This window comes from Myiozetetes cayanensis, unplaced genomic scaffold (genome assembly GCF_022539395.1).
Source record: "Myiozetetes cayanensis isolate MyiCay16 unplaced genomic scaffold, myiCay2020 scf1, whole genome shotgun sequence".
NCBI lineage: Eukaryota > Metazoa > Chordata > Aves > Passeriformes > Tyrannidae > Myiozetetes > Myiozetetes cayanensis.
This window is the reverse complement of record NW_026086604.1, coordinates 84,621,528-84,640,791: the sequence shown is the minus strand read 5'-3', so window position 1 is coordinate 84,640,791 and position 19,264 is coordinate 84,621,528. Positions and strand designations below refer to the sequence as shown.

General features: G+C 39.8%; 1 protein-coding gene across 5 annotated transcripts in view; it reads right to left on the bottom strand.

Moving 5' to 3' along the window:
* FARS2 (phenylalanyl-tRNA synthetase 2, mitochondrial) overlaps nucleotides 1-19,264 on the bottom strand; it is a 236,499-nt gene that overhangs the window by 74,401 nt on the left and 142,834 nt on the right. For all 5 annotated transcript variants that reach the window (XM_050323188.1, XM_050323225.1, XM_050323217.1 and 2 more), the window contains one exon: nucleotides 1,102-1,253. In XM_050323188.1, coding sequence (XP_050179145.1) covers nucleotides 1,102-1,253 — 152 coding nt within the window. The remainder of the gene's footprint in view (nucleotides 1-1,101; nucleotides 1,254-19,264) is intronic.

Genomic DNA, 19,264 nt, shown 5'->3' with positions numbered 1-19,264 from the left:
CACAAAAGGAGTAAAAAGTTAAAAAACAACAACAACAACAAAAATCTGCTGAACCACCATGAAAACTAGGCATAGAAAAATCTATTCATCTGGTCTGCATCACACATCAAATTCTATGAACAACAGGGTCAAATTACTGGGTGTAGAAAGAAGAAAATAAAAAAAGTATATGTTTTTGGAGCACAACATGAAGCATTTTCCTGTCATCTTCAAAAAACACTGCAGTTAGGTTTATTATTTGCCTTTCTACAACAACAAAAAAAAAAGTCTCAAAGAAGGTAAATTATTTTAAACCTCTGTTTTAGAAAATTTGGTAGTCAGCAGCTTATCCACTTCTTGATTGGGAAACAGCAAATTGAAAAACAGCACATATGTAGTAGCTGTTACTTGTCAGGTTTTGAGACAACTGTTAGTACTAGCTGGACAAGTACCCTGTGCATTCCATGGTCATATCAGTGCTGCTATATCCATAAGGTGTTTTGAAACCTGAGAGATTGTTCAACAGTGTATAAATAAATGTCAGAAAGAAAGGAATGAAGTCTTTTTTTTTTTTCTCCCTGTTGAAAACCAGCAATAGTATTCTGCAACAAACCCTGACATCTATAGCAAAGGTCTACTAGTGTATAAGGACAAGCAGAAGAAAGGAAGAGAACAAGATGATAAATACCAGTCAGTCAGTGAAGAGCAGGACTAGAACATCAGACATGTTATGGACAGGAGCGTCACACACAGCCAGATATATTGAGGAAGGCAGCTGTTCACTCTTGCTGTGACTAACTGAGCACAAGATATTGGGATAGTCTGAATACCAGAAGCTCAGTACCAGTACAAAACTGATACATAGGTAATTTTTTTTTTTAAGTAAACGTAATTATTTTTTGTTGTGAAAAGGTTTTGGACCTAAAAAATGAAATGTGCAAACACTGTAAGAATCAAGAATTTCTTGGCATACAGAACTATAACATTCATAAAATCATAGAATATGGTGAGTTGGAAGGGACCCATCAGGATCATCAAGTCCAACTCCTGGCCCTGCACAGGACGCCCCAGGAATCACTTATATTCTGACCACAGGAAAGAGGTATTAAAAGTTTTACTTACTTTGGATGGGTAAATTCATCCACTAGGACAACCTTTTCTATCAAGTCTCCACCAATGCTTCTAACCAAATCATAGAAATCATTCTCACAGTATGTCTCAGAAGGCAGCCAAAAGGAGATGTCATTGATCAAAGGTGGATATCTGCTGAGTGGCTAAAAAAAATAAAAAACATACTGTTATACATGGCTGGACTTGGTAAGTATACCTACAATTGTTCTGAATCTGTATAACACACAGAGTATACATTTTAGAGGCTTTCTGAAATGCTTTTTGAAGTGCAAACTGACCTCATAAACAACCCAGCTACAAGATTTTATACTAGGAAATGTCTTTTAAAGATCCCCTCAACCACTTTGATTTATTCATTCAGAAGACAAAACTTGTTTTGTTTGCTAAAATCAGCATTTACGAGCCTGAATACACTTTTGGTCAGAGTTGTTTTAAAGGACTAGTTCATTTTAGGCTGATTATTTGCTGGGTAGAATTGCAATTTTAAAAAGTGTTTTTCAGACTTTTTACAGAGTTAAAAATTCTTACCACATTCATGTTTAAAATTTACATGCATGTTATATAATTCTTATATGACACAACATGTTGATTATTTATACTGTCCAATTTCTAAGAAAGTCAATAGGTGCCTTGTTATTGAAAGCTTATAATAAGAAACACACTTTGGCTTAAAAAGAGGGATCAGTCTACTTCCCGTTAGTATAGTCATCCAAACATCTACAAGAAAGGTATTGTTGTCAGCATAAGTATTCATTCCACAAGTACCACAACAGGCTTTTAAACATAAAGGGGCATCTTTGCTGCAGACATAAAGACCTGATCTTGTGGGCAGACAGTGTAACTTGTTATTTGCAAAAACAGGAAGAGAAACAAAATCAGGTAATTATTAATTTTCCAGTTTTGATGAAACTTCCATAGACTCAGTGGGTTTCAGATCTCACCTTTAGTGAGATGTTTCTCCCTTGGAAGAATAGAAAATGGCAATGTTCTCCTTTCATGACCTCTAGGTCATAAAGTGTCTCAGTTTTGCCTTCCATTAATATCCTGCAGTTGAAAAAAGTACTTTTGTACAAGATTGTTGGGGTCTGCAAGAAGAAACATCTTTTTTTTTTTTCTTAATTTTGCTGATATGTATTTGACATCCTATATGGACACCCTGGTCTATACAGTGTATTATCTCACTCAAAAATGTATTCCATGCCTGAGAATGTTTTATGATGGAGCAGTGGAAACTTAAGTGAGTACCTGCTAAAGCAATAAACCTGTTAATAAGGCAAGTTTATAGCATGCTGATTTACTCAAATACTGTTCTGTAGAGTGTAAATGAGTCAATAAATATCTGATAAGGAATAGAGTGCAGTTTTAAATTAATAACGCCCCCAGTGAATAAAACTGTGAATCACAAATGATTATCCAACTTGTTAAAGGAATAAAGTTGTCAAATGAATTCATATCTTGTACACCAAATTATAAAAAAATCTGCACAACAAATTCATCACAAAAGAGTTCTTGATAAAACACTAATGAATGAAATGCAAACATCTCTGCTATACAAAAGTCACAGCTGCAAATGCTAGAGATGCTCCTCAGTCAACAACCTGGCACATGTGTTAGAGTAAATAAAGTTATAATCCTGCAGTAGCTCCCTATATTCCCACCTCAGACCCCTCTACCACTATATTTATCACTGCTCTATTTCAGGAACCTATTGAACACACCTCAAAGCTTGTGGGGACTAATCCAAACTCACTGAACTGCTAGTTTTGAGACATCTAATTATTCAACCAGAAAATGTGGTTCATGAGCGTAAGCATGACCAGGCACCTACTTCCACTCACACAGGTATAAGGACACTAATGTCCAAGTTCACACACTTGAACATTACATGTTCAAGTAATTCAGTAATGCCCTAAACCCCAAAAGGAATAGAGTACCCAAAATTCAAAGTGAGTATTTGCTATTGATTTTAAAAGAAGCAGGAATATGTCAAGCACATGAAGACAGCACTCTTTTTCTCACTTAAAATGAGATGCACACAAGGACCCAATGTGGTCAGATCTTGCAAATATAACTGGCACAGTTTGACTTACATTATCAGTCTCATCAAATTCTATGTGAGCAAAGTTGCTCAAAGATGTAATAAACTGTAGAGTCTGGCTCTCACAGATTATCAACTATATAGGAAAACTGCTTCTTTGACTCAATTCGTGGTGCCATTAGCCGAGGTATCCTTGTGTGTTGTTACAAAGACGGGAAGAACAAAAGCTTAAAGCATAACATAAGCAAAACTTTTTATTATTAGGTACTAATCTTTTCTAAGAGCCTTATAATGCAGAAAAATCTTTTATGGTAAAAGGCAAGGCAATAATCCCGCATTATATTGTCCCTTCACCACCTGGCTGCAGTCAATATCATTGCAGTGAGTATTATATCAACGCTAAAGTTAGTGCAAGGATAAAATCCCTAGTTCTAAACGTATCGATCTGTTTGTTGTAGAGCTACATGAGCTACATAATAGTTTTTCAGCTACACCTACAATTGCAAATAGGCCAGTAAAAGAGTCCCCAACTGGCAAGTCAAAATGAAGGTCCTAAGTTTATATCCAGGCACTCCAGCAAACACATACTGTGGTCTAACCGATCCTTTGGCTGTTCTTTAATCCTTTCTGTACTCTCCTGCTCTTTAGCAACAGGCTGGTCTAAAGCCCATCAACTTTGATCCTTTTCCAAGTTCAAGGCAAATGCCAGGCCTGGAGACCATTTCCTTATGATTTTACAGACATTTTAAAGGCTCCCCTTGAGACGAATGTGTTCTTTCCACTAAATCTTCTACTCTGCTATCAACTCCAGCCACTACTTCCAGCTACATCCTCTTCATGGCTTAGAAGAGCTCCAGGACAATGCTGGGAGAAGCTAATAGGACACCACTTGGCTCTGCTCACCAGTTTGTGTGTTGGCCAAATTCTAGCACGCTACCCTAACCTGGAAGCCCTGCTGTTCCTCCTTCCACTCCCTGATCACCCCCGTTAGGTTTTTGGGGAACTGAAAAGAGGTTTAGGAGAAGGTAGAACTGATCTCACCCACAGAGTGTTGCTGCAAGGCACTGGCCAGGAGTGGCAGAGAGCATTGTCAATGCACAGACAGCTCTGCACCACTCCTTTTGGATCCATCAGAGCTCTTTCACCACAGTGCTACTTTAGATGTTCTATTTACTTTCCATTTCAAACACTGCAGTGTACTATCTTTGACATTTTTCAACAGCATTGGAAAACAAAAGTGCTTTCCCAGTAATTACACTATCCATAGGATTCCACTGAGCTCATGTTATAGAAAATATTGCAAATAATGTCATCACATTTTTAAATCACCCAGGGTGAAGGCATTTAGGAGTGCTGAATTACTATCATTTTTTAAAATTATAAAATGGGAGTTTATGATGATCCACCCTCAGTGATACATGTTTACTAGTCATTAGTCACACTTCCTTCTCTGGTTAATAAATAAGCCCCGTACTTACTAAAACTGCAAGCTTTTCCCTCTAAGGATGCTAATTTTAGTAAAGAAATGAGTATTTGGAAACCAGTGCTATACTCTGTTCTGCCAGCCTGCCTTGTGTATGCCTAAATATACCTAAGGAGTGCACCACTGAAAAACACAGGGCTGTGACTCTCCTATATGGGTTTGTGACCCTTGAAAGCATTGCTTATCCCTACCTCTCTGCTCTGCCTTTCTGTTTGAGATTCCTGCCCCTGCAGCAGCTGATAGAAAAACCACGTGCCTGTTCCTCCACCACTGCAGTTCATGGCCTGCCACAGGCCAGCTGAAAATTGCCCCTCTCAGTGGTTTATGCTAATATATGCTGGATGAAGTATTGCAGCACCTTGAGACACTGGGGGATAGCTGTCTTAAGCAGCAACAAGATCCACCAGAACTCATCTGTCGGCACAAAATGGGAAAAATACTTGGGCTCTGCGTGCATTGCCACACCAGGGCACTACTCTGGACACTTTGGCAGCAGGGATCAAGCGGCCACTGTAAGAGTAATCTCTGCTCATCTGCACTCAGCAAAGGATCAGCAGCTAGGCTGGACCCAGATACCTCACAGCTGCACGGGAGAGAAAATACAGTATGTGGCAGAACCCCCTAGTCTGGAGGAAAACCAGCAGGGGATAATGCACAGGCAGTGCTAGCAAATAACCTGCAAAAGACCATGAAGTGTCATTAGCCCAAAATATAGGATGAACACCAGCCCTTTCCATAAGTATTTGGCATTAGGAAAAAACCCCACGCTTTTCCCCAGATGCAGGAATCATGAGTACAATATGGAGAGGGGACAGGAGAAGTTTTGTGCAGTGGACTCTCACTCAGTTCCTTCCCTGCTGCAGGCTGCAGATGGGGGAACACAACAAACAAATGACAAATACAGCAGAGGAAAAAGCTGTACTTGTATTTTGACAGCAGTAACACAAATGCAAGGTTAATGATGGCATGTACCAAAAACGGGGTTAGCAGCTCCCCAGTAGCCAAGTTATTAAAAAGCCAGCCATGCTTTACTGCCATCACCAGTCTAAGTCAGAAGAATATGAGACTTAGCAGCCTCATGGCTGTCAGGCTTTAACAGTCCTGCATTGCCCATGCTTTGGAGAAACATCTACATAAACTATACAGTTTTAATGCAAAATCATATTCACATCAAAATGAAAGCTACAGTCCTGTAATATGCCTTTCTTAATATATTCCATGGTGGAACTACATTAATTCAGTGTTATTATAGGAAATTTAAACACGTAACAGGCATGAAATTCAAATTTGCAAATTTATAACTGTAACTTATCCTCCTTGCACATAATGAAGTTTCCTGTATTAGTGTGTAAGCTTTTAGATTTACGCTTCCATATTTATGGCCAGTGTAGACAAATTACAGTTGCTGCAGGGAACATAATTTTGAATTTCTTGGCGGTCATGGCTTAAAATTCACAGTTACAATGTTCCCCATTATTATAAGTTTTCTCTCCCTCCCTTCAGCAAATCAATTTTTTTCTCAGTTATATATAGTAAGTTCTATATATTCATACATGAATACACACACACATATACATTTTTATGTGTAAAGACACACACACATCTTCAAAGGAGGAAGTGAAGAAATTTCAACAGAGAACTTCCGTAAAGTCTGATAAGCAAGTATAAAAATATGTTCTGGGATTAAGCTCTTAAAACTAAAGCAAATGGACTATTCTGGGATTGATGCACTGCTCTGTCCTTCTGCAGGGAATAGCAGAAGCATTTTAGCCTCCAGTGATGCTCGGAGCTTCTAAGGGAATGAACACAGAAGTATTATCAGCCCTTTTTGGAGAGCAGTCTGCTCCTCTCAACAGAATTCTTAGCTTTGAAAAGCTCAAATACAGGTATGGGGAATACCATGTGTTCATGAGAACATCAAGAGCTCCATGAATTTCAGGTACTCTGCTTGTGCATCAACCATGTGGAGTGGAAGAGGTTTTCTTTGTACATGGACGAGAATGCTCTGTCCTTGGTTTGAAAACCTTGTGAGTGCCTTTGTCCCATAAGACTTCAAGCCAGTAATTCACTTGGTCTGGAAAGGCAAACGTGCTTCACTATTTCTCACAGAAGCAAGAGGAAAAGAGACAGAGCAAAGGATGCATCAGGTTTCACATGAACTAAGGGTGCATTTTTCTCCCACAGTGTGCAGTCTATAACTGAGCACCTGTTACATGGAAACAAAAAGGACTAAACAAAATCATGGTGGACAGACCCTCTAGTCACTGCCAAACAGAGCGATCCAACTGCATTTTTGGTTCAGCAGCTCTATCAAGGCTTCAAGTAGGATCAGTAAAACACATTGTTTTCATACCTGCTTCACTGTTCTAGCACTTGCTGTTTGCCATCATGGGAGACAGCATTCTTGAGCTGGATGGTTAGGCATGGCATAACAGGTCTTGTCCCTTTAAGAAAATTGCTTTTTTCATGGCATTCTCGTAATGACAAGACTATTAAACCTCCCTTTTTTAAGTGATTTCTCATCTTAAAACAAGTATGAAGGACAGCATAAAGATGTCGAACTACTGAAGAGAACTGGGTGTAAATCAACTTAGATACAACTTCTCTTAGGTTTGGCAGCAGTATTACGCAATCAAGTCTTTTACAGGCTTCAGAGCTGGGAGAAAGGAAAGTATTGCCCAAACATTCCCACAGCTGTTCCCTTTTTCCTCCTTTTTTACTTTCTAAGTAGCCTGGTTTCTTTCTATTCCTAAAGGTTTTAATTTGTCATGGTTGACATAAATGTTTGATTTCTAAGCTGTGTTTAGGAGTCCTGGTTCTGACACTGCTCCTGTTTAAGTTGAGAACTGAAGAAAAAGCTGCCACCAGCCACAAGGAGCATTTGCCTACAGACACTGAAGCTGACTGGACTTGCCAACACACACCCAAATCAATCAAATAATGTCCCAGTTCCCAGTTCAACTAGTGCAGTTCACAGACCTTTATAAGGGTGAAAAAGGGGGAGGGATGTCAGACTCCAGTCTAGAGATCAATAACTTGAAGAAAATCATACATTTGGCAGAAAGACCAACCTGTTTGTCAGCAGCAGCAGCCTGCACAATTAAAACAGCATTGGGTTACAAGTCATTGCTGTTCGTCATCTAGGCAAAGAACTCTCTTTGGCTTTACCTCCTTCATCCATGAGGAAAAACAATCACGGAATTATGGAAAAATGGGAAGTACCTTGTAGAAAATATGATAATGAAAACAAGGTTTTCAAGAAACATGGTAAATTAAACTGTTGTCAATGGTGAAATATTTGTTTCCTGGTAATAGGGAGACATAGAAAAGGCAGAGTTACTGAAAGCCTTCACTGACAAGAAGCAGTCCTCAGGGATCTTTGAACCTAGGAGACAAGGGTAAAGGAATCTTGAAAGGAAGACTTTCCCTCGGTCAAGAAGGATTGGGTTAGAGAACATCTAGGCAAACTGGACACCCTCATGTCATTTGCTTTCTTCAAAAATGGCAAGAAGGAGGACCCAGGGAACTACCAGCCAGTCAGCCTCACCTCAATACCTGGAAAGCTGATGGAGCACCACACTCTGGAGACAATCTTTATCCATAAGGAGGCCAAGAAGGTCATCAGGGCTAGTCAGCATGGTTTCTGTCTACAACGAAATAACTACCAGGATGGATGAGGGGAGAGAAGTGGATATTATCTACCTTAAATTTAGTAAGGTTTTGACAATGTCTCTCATGACATCCTCATAGGCAAACTTAGGAAGTGTGGACTGGATGAGTGGACAGTGAGGTGGATTGAGAACTGGCTCAACAGCACATTCCTGAGGGTCATAATCACTGGTAGAGGGTCTAGTTGGAGGTCTGTCACTAATGGTATCCCCCAAGGTTCAATACTGGGCCCAGTATTGTTTAACTTATCCATCAATGACTTGGATGAGGAAATAGATGCCTCCCCAACAAGTTCACTGATGACACAAAGCTGGGATGAGTGGCCAATACTCCAGAGTGCTGTGCAGCCCTTCAGGGGGACCTTGACAGGTTGGAGAGATGGGCAGAGAAGAACCTTCTGAAATTCAATAAAAGCAAATGCAGGGTTCTGCACCTGAGGAAGAATAACCCCTTGTACCAGGACAGGTTGGGGACTGACCTGCTGGAAAGCAGCTCTGTGAAGAAGGACCTGGGGGTCAACAAGCTGGCCCCGAGCCAGTGTGACCCTGTGGCCAAGGTGGCCAGTGGTATCTTAGGGTGCATTAGGAAGAACATTGCTAGAAGAGAGGTGGTCCTGCCCCTACAGCCAGTCCTGATGAGACCACATTTGGAGTGCTGTGTCCAGTTCTAGGCTCCTTAGTACAAGAGAGACAAGAAGCTCCTAGAGCAGATCCAGCATCAGGATACGAAGATGATTTGAGGACAGAAGCATCTGTCTTATAAGGAAAGGCTGAGAGAGTTGGGCCTGTTCAGTCTCAAGAAGAGACAACTGAGAGGGAACCTCATCCATGTATAGAAGCATCTGAGGGAGGGAGTCTCAAGAGGATGGAACAAGGGTCTTCTTGGTGGTGCTAAGCAATAAAACAAGGGGAAACAGGCAGAAACCAATGCACAGGAAGTTCCACCTGAATATAAAGAAAAACTTCTTTACTGTGTGGGAGACTATGCACTGCAACAGGTTTTGGAGTCTCCCTCACTGGAGATATTCAAGAACAATCTAGACACAATCCTGTACAATGTGCTCTAGGATGACCCTGCTTCAGCAGGGAGGTTGGACCAAATGACCACTGTGGTCCCTTCCAACCTAACCCTTTCCATGCTTCTACACCCAGGTTGAGCAGGGAGGTGCTGTGGGGCCCAGACTTGACTTTCTAGCTAAGTCTCAGCACTCAGTGTGAGATGACACAGCTGCTGCCTGGCCAAATCTGAGGACCAGGTTCCTCTCTGCTGTGCAGTGCATGCCACATGTGAGCTCTGTTCCCTTCCCACATAAGCTACACCATTACAGGGTCTTGTTGAAGATAAGACTTTCTCTCTTGAGCCACATTCCAGGTTTCCTCAAGGTCCACAACAAGGAAGAGTTTAGTTATTTATATTCTGCCTAAGTAGTCATCAGGTAGCTCTTCACATTATCTCATTTAGTCACTTTTTCCAATGTTAATCAAGCACCTTTGATCAGGAAAGCCCCCCGAAGTCTCATCACAAATGCACACACATGCACAGGAACAAGTAAAACCTTTCTTGAACACTAAAAGTTACAGCTTATTATGCAAGAGCCTGCTTGACAAAGGAAAGACAATATCTACTATGACACTGAAAAAATTAAGATGGGTAACAGCCAATGAAGGAATTAAACTTCTTTCATAAGCTGTTCCACCTTTTCCAAGCACTAGGAAGAACGCACAGCAGGACTGGTGCTGCAGCAGTGTCAGTGAGTAGAAAGCTTGCCTTTATACCTGTTCATCCAAAAGTAATGCTAGTTAGTAAGCCTTTGTGGTCCCAGCAAAAGGGACACTGTGTTCTTACATACATTATTTTAAAATGCAACAACTTTATTTTGAGGTCAAGCACATTTAAATTTGACATGAAAAATGCAGTATTTCTTGTTCAGGCAGTCCTTCTCTAAAGTTTTTTTTCTCTACTCTGTTACAGGAGGGGGGGGGGGCTTCAGTGCCACACCTGGTCCAGGGCCAGGGGAGGAGGGGGCCTGGCCCACCTGAGGCCTGCTGCCTCTCCTACATGGCTACTAATTTCATCTGCGCAACAACCTTCTCTTCCGATTTCTTAAATATGTAATTGGCAAAGGCGTTACTAAAACTTTTGATTGGCTTTTTCTCCAGAAATCCACCTGGAGAAAACCATTTTCAGCCCCAGAGGAGGCTGGGGGCAAACCCATGACAAAGTTTAAAGTCACAATACGCTTCTCTAAACGCAAATATGTATTCTAAACTGATCTGTGGTCAAAACCCTGACAAACAATGCATGGTTTATGAGAAGCTTTCCAGACACAAAAGGATCACTTCTACTGCCACTGAAAAGGTTATTTTTATATGATTAGTAAGGAATTGAAAAAAAAATCAGGAAGGGACACAAAATAAGAAAGGATTGACCTAATCCTATTAAAAGCGGGTATGTTGCAGTGTACACAGCAGAGAGATTTTCAGACACCTATTCACTTGGGTTTTTGAATATGCCTTGCCTCTTGTGATCTGATTATAAAAACCACCAAAAGATAAATACAAATTATTCCTAAATACCAGTGCTGGACTCCATTCTCCATACTTAACGCAGCAAAAGTGTTTTCTCATTTCCATAGAACAGAATAGGACTCACAGGGAGGATCACCAAAAGTGATGTCTCTCTACTACTCACTCACCCATTTCAGCTTCTTACAAACCCCTTTTGAAAGTATCAGGATGAAGAAGAGATTAGCCTGACATTTTCCTACAGCAGCTCAATGTCTACTGTGGAGAAATATGCTTTTTCCTCATGCATCTTTCCCAACCTCCCACCTGATGGCCTACTGAGCTAGTGGGTTTCATGGTGATAATTAATCTTCTCCCATTTCAATCACAGATATATCACTGCAGAAAAACCAAAAACCAGGAAATGCTTTTTCAGTTATCACTTTTCCATTTGAGCAATTGCTGCCACAGAACTGATGTGACACAAAGTGAAACAGATGGGACAATCCTCATTATGTTGTGGTGTCGTCTATAGAAAATGAGCAAGCCTACATCCTGGGGAAGGAATCCAGTGAGTTGGAATTACCAAAATGGTAAAGTGGATTCTCACATCAAACTTAATAATTAATACTTTTGACTGCCTTTTGCACAGGCTGTCCATATTCTGTCTGTCCTTCCTACCAAAATATCCCACCCCACAGGCAAAATCACTCTATTAGGTTTTTTGTAGCAGTGGCAAAAAGGACAGAGAAGACACAGACCTCAGAAAACAAACCATCAACAAATAAAGACTGTATGCATCAGTCCTACAACCCTCTAATAGGTATCTACATGTCTGCAAGGAACAGGAAATAAACTGGTATAAATCAGTAGAAACCAAATTTCTCAGCAGATACTAAGAATTTCCTCTTCAGCAGTGCTGAGCACCTGCAATTCATACAAAAAGCATTGGTTGCTGCAGGCATTCCGTGTTTGCCATACTCAGAATTCAGGTTTCCTCCTTTCAAGTGTTTTGGTTTGTATGGTTTTTCATTATGCTTAATAATAACGCTGAGATAAATAGCTCAGTGGGGTAAAATATGGCACCCATCAACAATTCATATAAAAGAGTTATATCTAAATAAAGAATGCAAGTATTTGGGAAGAGACTGCAGCAATATGAAGATGTATTTCTTCCAAATACATAGCATAACAATGGAAACAAAGTGCACCCAATATTTTATTTCAGCTTAGATGAAAAACCTCATATAAAGCACTGTTGATTGTATTTCCTATTCTGCTCATTATATTCACCATTCCAGAGAGTTATTGTTTAAATTGCAGAAACTCTAGAACATTTGAATATGACTTACACCAAAATAAACTGGCATCACAAATCCTACAGGCCCATACAACACCTGAAAAAGTCCTTCATCCCACTTAACAAGCTGTACTTCTTTTTTTTCTCTCTCCTTCTTAAAAAGCATAGAGATTTCCAAAACAACAGCAATGATATATGGCCAGATATACCTTCAGATATAATGCTCTGGACATTGTTATGCTACAAAAGTATGTCCTCGTTTTTCTACACTTCTAGACTCATGACTTAATTTGCACCGTCTGGGAAATACTACTGTAAATACTGCATCTAAAAATCTATGCTTCTACGAAATTAAAAGATCCCAATTGCCATGTACAGCAATTTACCTGAGCAGGTTACTGGTGTTTTTGAAACATGATTTCCATTGCCAGTGCAATAGCTCTGTTTCCTTCCTGACTTTGGAAAATTGCCCAAGTGGCATTGGAAAAGACTACCTAGGGATGTGGTGGAATCACTGCCATCACTATCCCTGGAAGCATTCAAAAGGTGTGTGAATGTGGCATTTGGGGACATGGCCTAGTGGTGAAAATGGTGGTGCTAGGATAATGGCGATCTTGATGATCTTTGAGGTCTTCTCCAACCTTAAAGATTCTATGATTCTATGACTCTGGGTAAAATCCAGTGTTTTAGTTTCCAGAGTAGCCAACTTCACTTTTTTCTCTACTTAAGTACTGAATTCATACAAAATCACAACCTCTAAGGTTCAAAATCAATCATAAAACACCAAGGTAGTGTAACAAGCTAAAAACAGTATCTAACTTTAAAGAAGAGTAGGTAAGTTAGAGAGAAACAGAAATAAAAGACTCTACTTACTTGTCCAATACTCAGAAGAGGTAGAAAAGCCTTCAATTTTTCCCCTCAGGCAGACCCTGAGAGTTCCTAAAGCTATACACTCTTGTTAAAGAGTAACAACACTTGGAAAACTACAGAGAATCCATAAGCTGAGAACAGACCAAGCACAAATAGCACAAAAAGTACACTAAGCATTTTAGTATGCAATGACAAAATATAAAGAACATTTAAATCTCTACAAGCAGAATCCTGATGCAGAACAGGTATTTCTTTAATGCCTTTCTTTATTTTACAAGAATCAGAAAATGGGTTCACTATTGCTGATTTAGGAGAACAGGTTACATGTGGGAACAATTATGCAAATTGGATTTAACACATGTGCAGCAGGAGAAAGATATAAGCAATCCTCAAAAGAGGGGACTTTTTCCCATGATTAATTTCTGTAAGATTGCAAAACCAAATCCTCTGCAGCATATGCACCCCAAAGCGTTACTTACTTGTCACATTTTGTTTTAGGCTGTCACTGCTATGGTTCATGTGTCTCTCACACTAACAAGATGACAGAAATTGAGGACGGGTATGATAAGAATAATACGGTTCTTCCCAACTGTGCCTTCTGTCGTTTGGCTATTCTCTGTAGCCTAATTCATATTCTGATCAGAGAAGGGTAGCTGAAAATCAGGGGTTTTTTATTAACACATGTACTTCAAAAGGTGCTCCTGTTCATGCATACACACACACACACACACACACACACACACAGATTGTTCTCCCCAGCCCTCATTTCCCAGGGACACTGCACAGCTGAGCTGCAATGTCTAATCATGCTGCAGAAGATGACTGTGGGGGTTTAGGCACGATTTTAAAGATCACTTTATCAAAAGCTCTTTGCAAGGTGTATCTTTTGCGTGTAAAACACTGGCACAAATGTTAAAAGAGCTATCAAGTAAACCATGTACGACAAACCCCATCTTTTTATCCAGCACTGGAAAAAAGAATTAGAGCTTGTTTCCTACTGGGTTTGACATCTCTTTTGTTTGTTTGCTTTTCCCTTTGTATTTCTGTGGTTGTGTGTGCATAACAACACACGTCTGTACCTTTGAAGACACATACTTGCATAGTGTGTGCTTAGGCACATCTTAAACAGAAGTTTATTCTTACATCAAATGCGTAACATATACTCACAAAGATGTATTAAACCCTGCTAAAGGCATGCAGATATTCAGACTGTGATAATTACCTAGGACTGCCAGCCAGAAACCAGGGCCCCAGTAGGCAGAGAGAGCACAGAACAATAACTCCTGTCCTGAAGAACTTTCCACCCTAGGGCAGTTTGGAGAAGACATGCTGAGGCAGGAGGCATAAGACAACTACAACTGTAAACAGCATGGAAAACAGAATTATTGAGTAGGGAAAATTGAGTCAGTTCTCAGGTCAAGGCCAAAGGCTAAAGTCAAAATTGTTACTGTGCCATCCTCCAAATCAGAATTCTAATATTCACAATGTAATCAAACCAATATTGAAAAAATACTGACAAGTGTGTAAGGGTTACCTACCTTACCAGCTACATACTTTTGTAGACAGTAAGACTGAAAGCTCTGAACATCTATGGATTCCTGCCAAGACCACCAGCAGCTGGTTCTAGCTTCACATAACCAATACGAAATCTATTGTTATTTTAGATTTCCAGGTTTCCTCCTTCACCTAATACTAATTTAATGCAGGTTTCAGCACATATATCACTGCTGGAAATTGCTCCATGGCTTATTTAAGCACTACGTATCACCATTATACTACATCATTTGGGATGCAACAAAGATTGGTTGATACATTCAGCAGCGGAGTTACTCATTTCTGAGCTATTTGTTTCAAAGAGCCTCAACCAGTCAAATTGCAAATATATGAGGTTTAGAGATCAGAGCAAACCACAGTAACACATGCTTTTTGAAGTTTATTGCAGTTTTTGCTAAGTAATCATTTAGATAGTATCAGGTGTACTTTGACTGCGTTGCATTGGCTTTTGCCCACAAAAAAAAAGACATCAGCAGTAAAATGATTCTACTGACAGAAACTGTACAGTGCAGCAGCATTCATAACTGGAAATTCATTTTTTATATACATCATATTGAAGTGAGCTCAAAATGCAGTCAAGGCTATAGTAGCTTCTTTTTCTTTAAAAAACAAATTGGAAGGAAGTCTCTGATGGTCTGTTCTCGATTGTTAGAAATGTCTTTCACTTGTATTGATGACATACCTTCTGGGTATACCATGTACTCTCTTTATTCATCCCTCAACCTTTATGCTGCCTCCAAAAACAAAAGTGCTAAGGCATGAAGCAACACTGAGAAGTGGATCAGGGCTCTGATACGGCTTTTAGGAACCGCAGACGACAAAGGGTGCCTGAGTCACCTCACAGTGTAGCCACAAAAGTAGCTTCTGTGGTACATCTGGAACGGCAAAGCAAAACAGTATATGGGAACATGGGTACATGGGAAAGAAAAAAAAAATTATGCTTCTCATCCTGATAATATGAGAAACAAGGCTATGGGAACAACTGGTGGAGAGCAGTCACAAAATCACAAAAATCCTTTAAACAAAGTTTCAACTGCTGTGTCTCTGCATCTGCAATCAAAACGGAGGATATCTTCCAGGTGGACACATCAGTATTTCACATTGCTAGCTTTCAAAAACCTTCATGACATTTGTTTGGTTTGTTAGTAAAGCCCTGGACCTCCCATATAACTGAAAATTCAAGGAAATACATAATTACATCTAGGTTTTAGAATTATCTGCTATGTCATAAAAATTCTTTTGCTGACTAAAGTGTGTGTTAGCATAGACAACTGAAAGTAAGGATGAAATATTTTTGCTCTTTGTACATATATTTACATATACACATATACTCCATCCACTCTACAAATTCCAACTGGGTCAGTTGGAACAAAGCAGAAAACAAAGCAGAAAGTTCCTAACATCCAGAAAGAGCAGCTCAAACCAGTTATTTTGCCTTAAACTCACCACCACCTAGACCAAATCTACTACTGAGATGAGGTAAGTTAACAGAGGTGAACATGAGAGCTGTCAAATATTCTAAGACTGTGAAAACAATATAGAAATATTTTCAGTATTTTCAAGGAACCCAGGTGAAAGAGAGGAAGACTGCAATGTTTGCTAACGAATATCATAGGCTTCTCTGTACATCCAACTATTATCAAGGTGGCTGCTAAATGTATGCTGTGGATTTACCCTTTGGTACTCCAGCAGACAACAGATGGAGATTGTACATAAGATAAATATCACTAACTAATCTAAGCACAAAGGGTTATTGACATTTTTTATTTATTCATTTTATTTACTTAGAAAAGTACAAGCAGAAAGGAATTAAACTACTGCTGATTTGTTCACGTTCAATGGGAGGCTATCAGTGAGATTAGATTGTAGTGGGTGGGAGGAATGGAAACAGGGTATGCAAGAAAACCTGCATCACTGGTATTAGCTCAAAGGGCAGCAGCTAGTTTGCTGGAAACTGCACCCCTTCTCAGTAGCTGTTTTTACTGAGAGTAATATGCACTCAGGTACCTGGTGTGACTCATGCGGTGATCCTGTGCAGAGCCAGGAGTTGGACTTCAATGATTCTGGTAGGTCCCTTCCAGCTCAGGATATTCTGTGATTCTGTGAATATCATCTCAGTGCAACCTTACTCATGGGCCTGGGTTCTGACACACTAAATGTTTCACAAATCCAGAACCAAAATTTGAAGTCCCCCACACTCATCTCGAAACTGATGATAACACTTTAAAGTACAAAACTGCTTTGATGTCTTGTGGATGTCATAATTTTTGGGGTCACTCATACTTTTAGATCTTTCAAAAGGAGATCAAGAGTAGATGCGTTCAGTACAAAACTCAGGAAGATTTTCTGATTATCTAGAAAAAGACTTTGCATCAATCTCAAGAGGGTTTTTTCCCCTCAAACCTACTCTCCTTTTCTGTGTCTTCTCCCCTTTTCACCCCACCCTCCACAACTTGCTTAAACTTAACTTTAAACCAGAATTTTTCATATTGTCCCAATGCCCGAGGTACAGCACTTTTCTACCTTCCTCTCACTTTGTCTTATATCAGTGGTTTGTTTTTTCTTGTATTCAATTTTGTGTGGCTGTCCATCCTGCCTCCTCTTTCTGAACCCCTATTTCCTTCTTTCCTTACTGTGTTTTCAGCCAATTTTCTTTAGATGAGAATGGGAATTTAAGTCCTATTTACTCTCCAGATGTTTGCATGTTGACTTTCTTTACCCAAGTGTTGATCAATAAAAATGGCTTAGAACAAAAACACTGAGGTTTGTGGTTTTGTCAGATTAAACTCTTCTTGCTTATAAGAGCCATTTTGAAAGTTTCCACCGCTTCAGCCCTGCAAGGTGCTGATCACTCTCAGCTGGACCCCAGAAAGCATGGAGTTCTCTGACCTGAAAGTATTTAGGCATTTAGGTTATGTTTGATGGAGCACAGGACTACCCCATTGATTTAAACAGTACTACTCGCAAGTTTAAAGCTCAGCAAGTGCTTCAGTACTTTGCCTGGCTGGGGCCAGAGGGCTCAGGTTCCCAGAGCTTCAATACCAGCACTACCAACAAATGGCACAAGATAGAACATCCTGATGAGAAGATGATCAAGTGATTTTTAATCCAATTGTGCAGCTCTGTGCAGCACCTCCACAATGAAGAAGGTGTTTTTGCTTGCTTTCCATGCATATCCAACACTAAAAAGAGAGTTTCAAGATGCTCTGTAGAGCATAAAGACAAACCTGAGATGATGTACAGCACTGTAAGGTTTTATTGACATTCATTTAAGATGATCTACGTAAGTCACTCTTAGAATTTCAACCTTCCCAAAGTCATGCTAATAAAATGTTTATGTTACACCATCATCTATCTACTCTCTGTTGTACCTCCACATGCATACACACACATTATATATCTTCAATTATGGTAAAACTAATTAGACAATAAATCACAGTTCAGGCTATACGTCGTTTGTTCAGACATCCAAGTTAAATTTACATACTAATGGTTGTGTATTTGCCTTTAATAGATGCACTATTAGAAAGTAAACATAATAAATGAATAACCATTTTAGCATTGCGTTACCTAATCTTGATGAAAAATAACTGAAAATGTAGCAACCAGTGAATCTATTTACTTTTTATTGGGAAATAAAGCTAATCACAGTATAAGGAGATAAACATAAATTATATGGAGTAGCATACTAATGATGGATCAGATAGACCCACCCTGTGCAGTGAATGTAGTAAGATCACACTGGTTGAGATGGATGGCATAGAATTAGATGTTCTCCTTCTCAAGCATGGAATAAAGGATATACACTAAGGTGGTTTAATTTGCAAAAGTTTCCCCTTGGATCTGACAGTCCATTTTATTTGCAGCATCTTCTAAAGCTTTAGGACAAGCTCTATGTCTCCCAGCAACAATCAGGCATGTGCACAGGAAAGATGCACAGGGATGATGGCTGTCTCAGAGAACTGAAAAGTGTACAGTAAGGCGAAAAAGCTGGACTGTCTAATGGTGTAAATAAGAGGGCTCACATATATAGCAAATAGTGCAAACAGAGTTACTGGATAAATCCTTTGTAATTAGAATAGCAGCTTAATTCCTACAGTACACTGAGCAAGGAGTAAGGAATGCCCAGCCTTTGCTATCTTGCACAGGAGAAAGAGGAGACCATTTTGACTTCCTTTCTGCTATAATGAATTGCTTCTTTCCACACAACTACATCTCCCTGATGATATACTTTTTCTCATCTCTGCTAACCTCGACTGTTCACTTTTCAAAGCAGAGAGACTCTCCTAGATTAGGCCACATACACCATTCTGGCTGCAGCTGTGCAGGAGGTGAGCAGTGTCAATTCAAGTTGTTTGTAAATTTTCCTCACTCCACTGCCAAAAGTTACTAGCCCCTCATGTCTCCCAGCAGAGCTGGTCTAGAAGCTCTGTTTATTCTAGCACCACTAGAATGATCCTAGTCAGAAAGTCTATTATTTTGAGTATGAAGGAACTGAGTTTGGAGAGACAGAATATGCCAGCAGATATAAGGAAGGAGCAGCCCCTGAAGATGATGAAGGGAGGAGGGGGGTAAAAAGCAGGTGGTGCTAGGCTCACTGCAGATATTGAACAAATGAGGAAAAGAAGACAGCAACTCCCATAATCTCACAGGGGGAGTCTGTAGTTTTCCTAAGAATCTGATCCAGATTCCCCCTGTACCAGTGCTTCCCTCATAACAGCCATAAACATGATTCT